General features: G+C 38.7%; 1 protein-coding gene across 2 annotated transcripts in view; it reads left to right on the top strand.

Moving 5' to 3' along the window:
* Window positions 1-14,365, top strand: part of LOC124711661 (ubiquitin fusion degradation protein 1 homolog) — a 62,569-nt gene that overhangs the window by 26,972 nt on the left and 21,232 nt on the right. For both annotated transcript variants that reach the window (XM_047241851.1, XM_047241850.1), the window contains 3 exons: window positions 6,802-7,074; window positions 7,183-7,316; window positions 7,432-7,573. In XM_047241851.1, coding sequence (XP_047097807.1) covers window positions 6,802-7,074; window positions 7,183-7,316; window positions 7,432-7,573 — 549 coding nt within the window. The remainder of the gene's footprint in view (window positions 1-6,801; window positions 7,075-7,182; window positions 7,317-7,431; window positions 7,574-14,365) is intronic.

Genomic DNA, 14,365 nt, shown 5'->3' with positions numbered 1-14,365 from the left:
GCAGATAGGCACAACAAAAAGATTGTCGCACAACAGGCTTTTGGCCACTCAGTCAGGCTTCAACTGCCATGTGTGAGTTGCATTGTGTGTGTGTGTGTGTGTGTGTGTGTGTGTGTGTGTGTGTGTGTGTGTTGACTATTACTGACAAAGGCCTTGTTGGCTGAAAGCTTACTGTGTGACAGTCTTTTTGTTGTGCCTGTGTGCAACTCAGCATATCTGCTATATGGTGACTAGTAACTATCATTTTCATTGTATTGTTATTTTTTAAAAATTTTTACTGATCCAAATATTTTAATTGTACCACTCGGTAGACCACATATTGAAACCACTTTTCTTTCTGTCTCATCACAGTAAGAAACAAGAATACTTTGATGACACTCCTATTAGAATGTTTAAACTATTTGTAAGCTATTATACAGTGTGTATCAAAAATATCGTCTGATTTTAAAAAATCAGAACTATTATGTTGGGTTCAAATTAATTATATGAATATAATAGAGGGAAACATTCCACGTGGGAAAAATATCTCTAAAAACAAAGATGATGTAACTTACCAAACGAAAGCATTGGTATGTTAATAGAGACACAAACAAACACAAGCACACACACAAAATTCAAGCTTTCGCAAACCCACAGTTGCTTCATCAGGAAAGAGGGAAGGAGAGGGAAAGACTAAAGGATGTGGGTTTTAAGGGAGAGGGTAAGGAGTCATTCCAATCCCAGGAGCGGAAAGACTTACCTTAGGGGGGAAAAAAGGACAGGTATACACTCGCGCGCGCGCGCGCGCGCGCACACACACACACACACACACACACACACACACACACACACACACACTCGCGCGCGCGCGCGCGCGCGCGCGCGCGCGCGCGCGCGCGCGCACACACACACACACACACACACACACACACACACACACACACACACACAGACACGTTTGGTAAGTTACATCATCTTTGTGTTTAGAACTATTATGTTATTTGAGATATGTGCGTGGACAATGTAGAGTTGGAAAGACCTAACTTTTGAATTCTGCATCATTTCCCCTAGGTAGCAGCAGTGTGTGGCCACTTCAGTGCTAGTAAAAATTGTGTCGGGGCAACAGAAAGTGTTTTGTGTTCTATGTTTCGCACAGTGCGGGTCAGTAATAATTGTTCAGTGTGACTTTCGTACTAATTATGGTGTGGATCTTCCTACAGCACAGAGCATTAGATTATGGCATGAACAATTCCGAGAAACAGGTTGTTTATGTGAAGGCAAATCACCAGGCCATCCCTGAGTGTCTGCCACAGATGTCGATGAATCCGCCATAGTTTCACAAGGAGTCCACAGGAATCTGTTTGTCGTGCAGCTCAACAGCTTAAAAGGCCCCCGTGTTCATCTGGCATGTGTTGCATAGATGTTTACACATGAAACCATACAAAATTCAGCTGCTGCAAGCTCTTTGTGAAGGTGACAAACAACATCGTATGGAGTTCTGTAATTTCGTTCTTGGCAAGGTGGAGGATGATAGTTTTCTTCCATGCTTAGTGTTTAGTGACAAGGCAACATTCCATTTAAATGGAAAGGTGAAGCATGATAATGTGAGAATATGGGGTACAGAACAACCCCATGAAGTTGTACGACATGAGAGGGACTCTCCAAAATTTAATGTGTTTTGTGCAGTTTCACGGGAAAAAGTGTACAGTCCATTTTTCTTTGCCGAGAACGCTGTGATAGGAAGAACATATCCCGATATACTTGAGAACTTTCTTTTCCCACAGTTGGACACTGATTGGAACGACTTCATTTACCAACAGGATGGGGCACTGCCGCACTGGCATGTGGAAGTGATGGAATTTTTAAATCAAAAGATTACTGAACGATGGATCGGTTGCACTGGACCAAATGATTCAGTCATACATTACTGGCCTCCAAAGTCACCGCACCTGATTGTATGTGATTATTTCTGGTGGGGGCTTATAAAAGACTCTGTTTATGTGGCTCCATTAACAAGCTGTAACTCAAGACATGCTTGCTGCAGTGTGGGAATAATCTGAATTTCACATTGACATATGCTGTGTATCCTAAGAGGCGCATATTGAACAGCTATGAAAAGATATGAGAAAAAAACAAGGCTATAAAAATATTGATGCTCACTCCGTATGTTATACCATGTAAGAACAGTAATGCGCATTACACTGCTGTTCCTGTGAGACTTCGTGGTTTGTGGACGTATAAACAAGTGATATGGTGATGCAGTATAGGCATCCAACCTGTTGGGATCCCAAACACTTGAATAGTACTAAAGAATGGGTCACACTACCGTTCTATGGGCAATCTTCTTTAAGGATGAGATACAATTTCCCAAAATTCTCCAATAAAATGAAATTGAGGGTTCACCTTCCCCATTGCCACCCTGACGTGCTCATTCCTCCACTTTGCAATGTTCTACATAGATATTTAATTGATGTGACTGTGTCAAGCTGTACTAATTCTGTATTTGAATGTTACAGGATTGTTTTATCTACTCATCCACAGTAACTTCAATTTTCGTACATTTTCAGCAAGGTGTCATTCATCACACCAACTAGAAATTTTGTCTAAGTCATATTGTATCACTCATTCTTGACATTTTCCCTTACTCCACGGCAATATCAGCAAACAGCTGTAAATTGCTGCTCACACTGTCCATCTGCCATTTATGTATACATATAGAATATAAAAGTGATCATGTCACACTTTTGTGGGGGACTCCTGACTGTTCCTTGGTCTCTGTGAATACTCACCATTCAAGCCACGCACATATCTGCGAATCTAAACCGTATGCATGGACCTCCATCAACAGCGTGCAGTAGGACATTGTGTCAAATTCTTTCTGGAAATCTAGGTATATGCAATCTGTCTGTTGCCCTCCATCCATGATGAGTACCGAGCGAGGTGGTGCAGTGGTTAGCACATTGGACTCGCATTTGCGAGGATGACGGTTCAATCCCATGTTCGGCCATCCTGATTTAGGTTTTCCATGGTTTCCCTAAATCACTCCAGGCAAATGCTGGGATGGTTCCTTTATAAGGTACGGTCAACTTCTTTCCCCGCCCTTCCCGAACCTGATGAGACCGATGCCCTCACTGTTTGGTCTCTTCCCCAAAAACAACCCATGGTGAGTAGGATATCTTGAAATATGACTATGAGTATGCCAGGAAAGACAGATGAAAGGAATCATTATGTTAAAGTGCATCCCAGTGGAGTAGTTTGACTACATATTTAATACTTATTCAGTAACTAGATATAGAAACATTTGACGAAAGTGTTTAAGTGCAGTGTAACTGCTTATTTATTCATTTCAGAACTTGAATTTATCTATTGCAGAAATGCGCTAAACAGTACTACCTACCAATCTTGTACAATAATGTGTGTTAATCCTTCCAAGTTGATAGATCATTGCCAGTATTGTAGATAGTGAAATCTGATGACCATATGAACAGTAACTTTTCTGTGCATATAAGGTGTAATGAGATTTATCAGGTTGTTGAAAGATTCCTACTTCATCCTTGAAATGTTCCCAAAGTCATCTGGCTCTGCTGCAGGTTCTGTTCTGATGTTAGCATGGTCGTGTATAGAATGCGTTCCAAGTCACTATTTCTCTCTGTGAGGCTTCCTCTTGTTTTCTTTTTGCAGCACATAGCGACTACAGTCGCAACACATGCTAGTTCCATATCATCGAGCAACAAAATGATCGCTATAGGGGCAGAGTTCTAACTGGCTTATGCTGGGCATAAATATTCAGCAGTTATATTGTGTTGTTCTGCACCTTACAACTACTATAGTGTGTGTGTGAAGGTCCCTTGACACTGCACAACACAAAATTGCATCTGCTCTTAAAGGAAGAGATTCCTGAATAATAGTCATCAAAATGTTAGTATCTTTTACCTTATTTAGTTCTGTTACAGGGTGACAAATTTTGAAGAAATGTTTCATTTCTGCATATTGTAGAGATAAAATATTAGAAAATTTTAATAGAAACAGGAGGAAGGAGTAATTTAGGCAGAAATGATCAGGAGATATTCACCATATGGTTGCTGTAATGACTTGTCTGTAGAGTAGTAATACTGTTTTTCAATGTTATGTACAAGAAAGGTTGAGCACACCCACTTAACAGTTGGAAAGTATCTATTAGAAAGAAAGGGTGGTGCAACTAGTCTGCATCTGGTGAAATTGTAAGGCGTATCATTAGTGGATGTTCCTAACAGACAGCAGTTACACATATCTTAATTTCACAACCATACATTGGAGTTTAGCTGCAACATTCCTTAAAGTATTCTGAACCAAACAGTGGAATACTCCAGGGCAGAATAATAACAATATAATGAAAAGGGTTGATTACTACTCACCATATAATGGAGATATTGGGTCACAGACAGGCACAACAGTAAGGCTGCTAAATAAAGAAGTAGTAAGCATTCAGCCAGAAGGTCTTCTTCGAAGTAGACTACACACACACACACACACACACACACACACACACACACACACACTCTCTCTCTACTCATACACACATGACCACTGCCTTTGGCCACTGGGGCAAGACTGTGAGCAATGGCGCAAGACAGAAGAAGCAATCTGGGTGGTGGGGGTAAGGAAGAGGGAGGGGGGAGTGGGTGGGGGGGGGATAGCAGGTTAGGGGTGGGGACAGTGAAATGCTGGTTGTGGAAGCATACAGGAATGTGGTGGGGAGAGGGTAGGGCAGCTAGATGCAGCGAGTAGTTTAGATGGAGGGCTGTTGGGGGAGGGGGGGGGGATGTTTGGTGGGGTGGGAGTGGAGCAGAAAAGAGGAGGCAAGTAAAAATACTATCTGTGCATTTATGGAATAGAGGGCTGTGGAGTGTCTGAGTGGGGGCAGAGAAGAAGGTAGGTGAGTGAAGGAGAGTGACCAATGAAGGTTGATGCCAAGAGGGTTGCGGGAACATGGGACATATTGCATGTGCACAGTTCACAAAAGCTGTGTGTTGGTAGGAAGGGTCCAGATGGCAAAGGCTGTGAAGCAGTCATTGAAGTTCAGAATTTTGTGTTGATCAGCTTGCTCAGCAACTGGATAGTTCAGCTGTTTCTTGGTCACAGTTTGATGCTGGCCATTCATGAGAACAGACAGCTTGTTGGTTCTCATGTCCTCGTAGAATGCAGCACAGGAGGACAGATAGCTTGTTGGTTCTCAAGTCCCTGTAGAATGCAGCACAGTGGTTGCAGCTTAGCTTGTAGATCACATGACTGCTTTCACATGTAGCCCTGCCTTTGATGGGGTAGGTAATGCTTGTGAGTACACTGGAGTAGGTTGTGATGGGGGGATAGCTTTTGCATCTAGGTCTATTACAGGGATATGAGCCATGAAACAAGGGTTTGGGAGCACGGCTGGGGTAACGAGGGTGTGGATATTGTGCAGATTTAGTGGGCAGTGGAATACCATGATCTATAAGCTAAGCTTCAACAACTATATTGGATTCTATGAGGGCATGACAACCAACAAGCTGTCTGCCCACATGAATGGCCACTGACAAATTGGGGCTGGACTACCAGTTGTTGAGCATGTTACCCAACACAGTGTTCTGACGTAGCACAGTGTTCTGAACTTCAGTGACTGCTTCACAGCCTGTGCCATCTGAATCCTCCCTCCCAACACCAGCTTTTCTGCACAGGTGGGTACCCTCACTGCAATATATCTTATGTTCCTGTAACCCCCCGTGTCTCAACCTTTGTTAGTCACAGTCCTATCCAACCTCTCCTATACACTGTTCCCATTCCAGCACTACACAGCCCTCTCTATTCCACCAATGCACCATGCAACCACAGTCATTTTACTTTTCCATCATGTATGGTTGCTCGCAATCTGGCCTTGGCAGCCAGAGGCAATGGTCACATGTGTGTGAGTTCTGTTTGCATGAATGTGTGTGTGTGTTGTGTCTACTTTGGAAGGTGGTCTTTTGGCCAAATACTTACTTTGTCAGTTTTTTCGTTGTGCCTGTCTGTGACTCAACAACTCCACTATACACTTGGTAGCAATCTATTCTTTTAATATTAAAGTATTCTGAACTATGTGCGGGGCTGAAGCTGTTGTGGAAACCAACAGTGTATAATTAAGTCCTTTTTAATATTATCAACAGATACAATTCTCAGAATGCTGCAAAACAGATTGAAATTGCTTACATAAAGCGCTTTATGCTTCTCACCTTACCTAGTATTACAAAACCAATATTATGTTACATTGTAATACTTTCATAATTTATCACAAAGATTCAGTATTTTACAACATAGAGACTGTCCGTGAAGTAAAGCATGATATAGGTAAAAAAGTAATAATAGACTCAAGTCTTAGACAGTAATTGGTTTATTAGGCAAAGTAATTATGGAAAGAGTTTGCCAGTGGCATTCTGCGTGTCTGAAGAGTGTAGACAGCATTCAGCTTAACATAACATTAAATGATGTGGCATTTATATAAGCAAAACTCCAGTGGCACAAAAATTGTGTTAGTACTTCTATAGGCATTTGAACCAAGACATTTTTAAGACCTACACACACACACATTCAACTTGGTTTAGTGAACAACATGAACAATTACTTGTTTAATTTTTCCAGTATGAACTCTGTTATTGTTAAACAGTGCTGGGAAGATAAAAGAGCTTACATACCTCTTTCATTAAGTACTATCACTTATGTTGACAGTAGGTACTTACTGTCCTCTCACATGCTCATTTAACATTTTTAATCGTGATTCAGTGCACCGTGATACAGAATTTAAAAATCTGATTATTGTACTTTCCCTTTCAGATGATGCATAATCTGTTACTGGAAGAGGGAGACTTCTTACAGGTTGAGAGTGTTTCTCTGCCTGTTGCGACATTTTCCAGGTTCCAGCCACTGTCAGAGGACTTTCTCGACATTACAAACCCTAAAGCTGTGCTCGAAAATGGACTCCGAAGTTTTGCTTGTCTTACGACGGGTGATGTCATAGCGATAAAGTACAATCAAAGAATTTATGAACTGTGTGTTCTGGAGACAAAACCAGGTTCAGCTGTCAGCATAATAGAGTGTGACATGAATGTTAGTATGGCCCTTCAGCTTTAATTTTGTCATAAGTGCTGTTTCTCAATGACTTAGTTTTAAACTGTGTTTTGAGTGACACTACAGTAGAAAACTAATGTTTTGCAGGTTGAATTTGCACCTCCTGTTGGGTATAAAGAGCCAGAGACAAACAATAAAACTGACGAAAAGATGGCTGTTGATCCTGCGGAGCTGATGCCTGAACCCAGAGGATTTGTTGCCTTCAGTGGTGAAGGGAACAGGTATGCGGCCTGCTTATAATAGAAACTGTATATTTTATGGATTCACTTCTGTGTAACACAGAGATTATCGTTAGCACATATATAAAAGTAATACTTCACATAAATTTACCATCAGGTTAGATGGAAAGAAGAAGAAAGATTCCTCTATATCTGAACCTGTTGTTGCGAGGGTGCAGTATCAGCGAGGCATACCTGATTATGACTATCAAATCGGAACCATCAGATTCATACGGACATCGCGACCAGCTTCCAAAGAGGTAAGCAGTTGTACATACTAACTCATATTTCTGCGTTAATTATTTTACAATGTGGAAGCATGCTTGTGCATTATATTCACTATTATAGATTAGCAGGCATGCAACATCTGTTTTACATTTTTGAATAATCTTTTAAAATATGTATTGTAAATACTGTGTTTCAAGGGTCATTCCACATCAAGGGGACCAGAAGTCCCCACTTGACCATCTCCAAATGTAATGAAATTTGGTGCAAAGGTTATATATGGTCTTGGATGGTTATATACCAAATTTCAGTCCAATATCTCCATTGGTTGAATTCTTAGGAGCTTTTAAAGAGAGGCTACCCATGTTCAAAATACATAAAAGGGTACAAATGCACCATGTTTCCTAGGCTTTTTTAGAAGTTTTAGAAAACATTTGGTCATTTGCTTTAATATACATAGACACCTTTTTACACTGAATTACACCCTGGCAAAAATTAGGGATGTAGCCACACCTAAATATAGATAAAAGCATCCAAAATATCTAAAAAGAATTTGTCGCACTATGCTGAGAGCCAAGGTTTGACCGACCACTGCTACTTTTCATATGAACCAGTCACACCAAAACTTCAGATAGGTATTCCTATGTATGATGTCTATATCTGGATCAAATGTAGTTAACATTGGATGCCTAGATGAGAAGATATGCATCTGCAAAGTTGGCCAGAATTTTCTACCTGTGACTTTTAGGGTATTTTAGGAGGGCAATATCTGAACTGTGTCTTGTACAGTACTGTTTTTTCTTTCCACAGCTGGAAAGATAATGCTTTAAGCTTTCAAACCTGCCATAAAAACAAGTATAATACGCAACACAACAAATTTGCAAAACAAAAATACTAAAGAGTCAGTTCCACTTTTGGTTAAACAGTTCTACAATTTTGTCGAGGGCAGATTGTGGATAACTGTATTGTCTTACTTGTGATGATGTTGATGGTGCTTCTAAAGTTATGAAAATATGTTGCTCAGGAATCCAGCAGTCATATTTAGCAGTTGGCTATTGGAAGGAACTATCAGAACCATGTGGGTGCATAAAGCTGATGAGGACATCTTGTTGTTCATGTGAAACTTCACACATTTCCGACCCAGCAAAAATTGTCATACATATATGCATCATATTGTCCTGGTTGTAAACTTGCAATTGAGATTGCTGGAATTTCTTCATCTGCTTCAAAGGCATGAACTGTGAATTCTGTAGCATCACTGGAAACTGTGCTTGCTCTGAGCTGATTACAATTTATTGGCTGAAATTGATGATTTTTCTTGTGTTCCAGATATTATATGTCCCATGGCAAACCTTGTTTCTTGACCAGGCTGAATTTTTTTTGATCTCTTGTTTTGGTACATAAAAAAGCTTAATGCCTGGAATATTATCATCAAAGAATTTGAACAAATCATATGGAGTCAATATTTGGCTATCTAAAGGGCTCTGCAGACTAGCATGGGCTGCTAATCATTATGCTGTTTCTCCAGTGCCATCAGAAGACAATTTACCATGGCTTGTTCCAAAAAAAATTCCATTCGCCAGTAATGTCAATTTCCTTTTCGTGCAGACATAAGTTGATGAAATTTTTATGCTGAGCAGCTGAACCATCACTAAATTAATAAATGTCCTTAATGTTTTCAATCTTTGCCTTTAAATATGCTATCAACATTGTTTGGAACTCGTGAACAGCAATGGTATAATTATGGAGACAGATGCTGATCATACAAATGCTAATACTTGAACATTCTTTGCCACCAAAATAGACAACAAATGGATGTAATATGACCTGACTATTCTGCTAATGAAATTCTTGTACCGCATTTTGAACAACAATTGTATAATTCTTAGCAAAATCCATCAATATAATTAATTCATTTTCTGCAAGATTTCTTTTTAGCTGCTAAGGTATAAACTTTGGTGTTTTGACACAAAGTGATGGCTTCTTAAATCGTAATTTTCAAAATCAGTGCCTCCATGAAATCTTCAACAGTTCTCTGACATGTCTCTAATGTATGTCTGTCAGTATTGCTTGAATTCCATTTTTTCTTCAGAGTCATAGTCCTTAAAAGCATCTTCAAGAAAATCCTCTAGTTGCATTTTTCATGGACATTCCTCACAATGTTGCAGCATACAATCTCTTGATTCCAAACTGCATACAGTTTTTTTTTCCATCAAATTCTTGTAGTTATTTTGGATGGATGTTGCTGAAGCCACATTAATTTGACATTTCGATGAATTGCACATACACATACTAAATGTTATCCAGAAGCACCAACTGTAGTACACCATTTTGGCCTGAGCTCACAGAACTTTGATAAGCTCAGTTGATTTCCATATTGCTTACAATAAGCAATGAACATTTCTTTCAGGTTACAAAGTAGCAGGTGTTTCTGCTTGTGAATCTTTTCCCCATTTATTCTTACTGCAACACAATCGTCTTTGCCAGGGCATAAACGAGAAAACTCATCATCTTCAAAAAAAGTGAGGTGAGGATCTTTTGTATTACTTCAACATTGAGCTCTTTCTCTTTTCGATTTGCACATGTTGCCAAAATCCAGTCTTCCATCTTTAGTTTCCTAGCCTTTGTCCCCATTTAGTTGAAACAGCAAATTGTTTGGCCGTTTTTTCAATAGCTCAACTATTGTCCTAAGCGTAATCTTTAAGCTCTTCAATTAAGATGTCCATATCTTTACATTTTTGGCACTCTTCCATTTGTATTTGAGCAATATCTACTTGGCACCAGCAGATGTGGCAGTTACCTTAGTAATGCTGCCTTGGGCTTTCAGAACTTTGTGCTTTATGTATCCCATTGAATCCATTTTGCTGAAGGTTTAATGGTGACTCTCCAAGTGACGATAGTGACGTATTTGCAGTAAAACAAAGATCAACAACATCCATGTCTTCAATGGATGGTGATTGCTTATCCTGGTGGGATGATTCTTTTTGGGCGAATTCATGTCTACATTTGATACAAATTTTCCCACCAGGTTTAAAAACTTCATTAGTCAGTAACTTCAGTGCATCAGACATTGCAATGGTTACTGATATTAAAGCCTTCTTGATTACATATTTTTCTTTACCAAAAGGGCTGTAGCAAGTCTTCTGCAGGAACTGAAATTTTGTCATCAACAAGGCATTATGGTATGGACAAATTTGGGCATCTTCAGTAAAATCAAGCCCAGACCTACCTCGTAGAAGCTCCTTGTCCACTGGTGACATTTCCTTAACTGATTGTAGTTGACTTTTTCCATAATAGAATGGTGTTGACTTATGACAATCAGCTCCATCTGATTCACCAAAGTAGCAGGATGCAAAGGACTCTTGGTTAATTATATACAACAGTTTATTAAGCTATAACAAGCAATTTTGAAAGCTCATGAATATCCTAGTTTGAAGCATAGCAGATTCAGACTTGTTTGTGTATAAAATATACAAATCATTGTATCAAAACATATTGTTTTGGTGCTTACCTTCAGCCACAACAATGATCATTGATTATTCAAACACTCAGTACTCAACACTAAGATTGTACAATGTCAACACTAAAGATTACACCACACAGAAGACTGACACTGTGAAACCAGCCAATATTGAAAGCAACAGTTGAAAGTGGTGATTCAGCAATGTATCACTGCTAGTGAGGATACAGCCTTAAAAAACTATTGCTGCTTTATAATGGCGATGGAAACTGAGTGACAATGCATATATGCGCCACCATGCATTATAAGGTTAAAACGTTCCAAAGCTACATAGCATTCCGTTGTTTTCTTCTATGTTTTATAATATTAAGAGCATTTTTTGAAGTTTTATTATATTTATATACTGTACTGTAAAATAATGTAAAAACACTTCTTATTAGCATAGTTATATTCCCTTAACCACAGGCAAAACTTATACTATTAAAGGACACTACAATTGCACATTTTTGATTTGCAGCTTCAAATTGTATTGATTTTTGTTTTTTATCAATAATCCATTTTCCTTGCTTCTTATAGCTATTCTTACTTATCACTATGCAAGATCCAGAAATAAACGAGACAGCTTTGAAAGCTTAAAAGATGTTCTTTCCAGCTGTGACACAGTTGAGATAAAAAAAAGAAAAAAAAAACACATGTAAAGTTAACATGTAGAAAATTTTGGTCAACTTTGCAGATGCATACCTTTTCATATAGGCATCCAGTGTTTGTTACATTTGATCTGTATATGGACACATAGGTAGGAATAACCCTCTGAAGTTTTGGAATGATTGCTTCAAATGGAAAGTAGCAGTGGTTGTTCGAACTTTGACTCTCAGGATGGGACAACAAATTTTTTAGCTGTTTTAGAGGCTTTTATCTATATTTAGGAGTGGCTAAATCCCTAATTTTTGCTATGGCGTGATTCAGCATAAAAAGTTGTCTATGTATATTAAAGCAGATGATAAAATGACTGCTAGAACTTTTAAAAAAGCCCAGCAAACTTGGCACATTTGCACCTTCGTATGTGATGCAAAGACGAGTAGCCTCTCTTTAATAGCCCCTAAAAATTCAACCACTGAAGATACTGGACAAAAGTGTGGTATATAACTATCAAAGACCATATAAAACCTTCACACCAAATTTCATTAGATTTTAATGTTGGTCCCTTTGACGTGGAATGACCCTTAAGCAAAAATGAAAATTCTTTAGTGTGACAGATAAATCTGGTAGTTTCTATAGTGTTAAGTCATAAATAATTGTGTTCCATTCACTGCCATAATGTTTTGCAGTCTGAAGTTCAGGTGATGTGGAGTTTTTGAAACGGGCCTAAGCCACCCTGGATGTCTCAGCTGACCTACTGTTTTTAATGCACTTTTGGGACATCATATCACCGTAACTGAATTGAAATCATGAAACATGGTTTATCTGTTCTTAAAATTTATTATGAAATATTAAGATCACAGGATAGACAAAATGTTTTATTGAGCCATGTCTTTATTCCTAAAAAGCATCATGTACACTCTGTTTTTACGTGATTTGCCTGGGTGTGGTGTGTTTTGGAACACTCACGCATACAAAGGGCTACATTACTATTTGGACATCACCAAGTTTTTTTGGCAGGTTTTTTCCCCTGCTGGCTCTTACTGACATCGAAGCATGCTTTGTAGACAGATGATGGGCACAATTTTTTTGTCAGTGGATAGTTCTTCTTGGCAACATGTCACCCACTAAATCTGCTTGGCCCAAGAACTGGAGAAGAATTAATCTCTTGATGTATCTCATGTCAGAAAAGAATTCTATAATGGAACAAGAAACTGGAAGAGGGTGTATTTCTGTCTTCCTCCATATTCTCTGTCTCATACAGCACAGATGTGCATTCATGAAGCCCACAACAAACAGGTCGACTTCTCTTTCTCAACTGGAATTGTCAACATTTTCTTCCAGACCTTTGAAAGTGTCACAATCATTGAAATGCTCCACATCGAAACTATGTAGAACATGAGCAGTGGGCCAGGAAAGATACAGATAGCAGACCGATCAAATAAGGGGCTCATCACAGAGAGGCAGTGTACAAAGCACTTTTGTGGAATACAGATAGTTCAGAATTCAAGCACCATGCGGTGGCACAGTGCTGAAACCTCTCCTTGTGCAGTCTACATGGTTACCAACAAAGTGGGAAGCGCAGTGACAGCCAAGAATTTTTTATAACAGAGCGACTAAGACTTGGGTGCTATCCGCTTGACTAACTGCCACTGCCCAAGTTGTGCTCAGGTTCAATCCACAGTGTGTTAAAGCACCAGCAACAGTATCTACATCTGTACTTCACTGGTGTTTAACAGCTATATTCCACAGTGTGGAGGGTACACTATTTACTTTCAGAGCTTAGCATATGCGATCATGTACTTTTCTTTTAGGAATTGGAGTACCTGATGTTCATTGGGGGAGGGTGGGCTGGTTCAGTAATAACTACTGTATTTACTCAACTCTAAGTTGCACCTGAAAAATGAGACTCGAAATTTGAGGGGCAAAAGTACCCAAATCTGAACCGCATTTAAAAAAAAAAAGGTAATGAGACTTGAAATTCAAAGTGGGATAAAGTTGTAGGCCACACTTCAAAATCAAAACAAATTGGGTTCATTCTAACTTGAGATACAAATTAGATAAAATGGATTCAAGTCATAAGCTTAGCAATCAAGCTTAAACAAGGATATTGTGTAGATCAATTTACTCTTTCAAATACTGAAAACTACATAACTTGTCTGCACAGAATTTACAGTTGTAGAAGATTGAGAAATGAATATTAGAAGTCACTTGCCATGCTTCATTTCTTACTATATCATTATTCAGCGTGAGAATAATACAAATGTAAACATTACATGATGTTTGTATTCTCATTGCTGATATTTATATTTTCCTGCATTTGCCATTGTCTCATTTCAGTTTTTAGGTGGACAGAATTTAAATGAGGTAACAACTATCAAGGAAGAATATATGGTGTAACATTTTCATTCAATTCTTATATCAAAGATAGTATGTGATTCACGATTCGTGGGAACCATCTGGTAGACTTCTAATAAAGTCTTCAAATGTATGACTAACAACACTTAAAAAATAAGAATGAAAATAACTTAGACATTAAAAGTTGAAATAAAGAACTAAACTTTATTAAATTTATAGTGCAAATTTTATGAAATGTTTAAAATATTGATTAGATAATTCTGAATCATGAGCACTCGATTCCTTGTTGCTCATGTCTTCATAGAGAGCATCATCCTCCATATGATCTAGTGCATTCAATATCAAACATTTTTTAAATGTTTCATACAAG

This window comes from Schistocerca piceifrons, chromosome 8 (assembly GCF_021461385.2).
Source record: "Schistocerca piceifrons isolate TAMUIC-IGC-003096 chromosome 8, iqSchPice1.1, whole genome shotgun sequence".
NCBI classification, from domain to species: Eukaryota; Metazoa; Arthropoda; class Insecta; order Orthoptera; family Acrididae; genus Schistocerca; species Schistocerca piceifrons.
The sequence above is the reverse complement of the archived record's forward strand: the minus strand, read 5'-3'. Positions and strand labels throughout refer to the sequence as shown.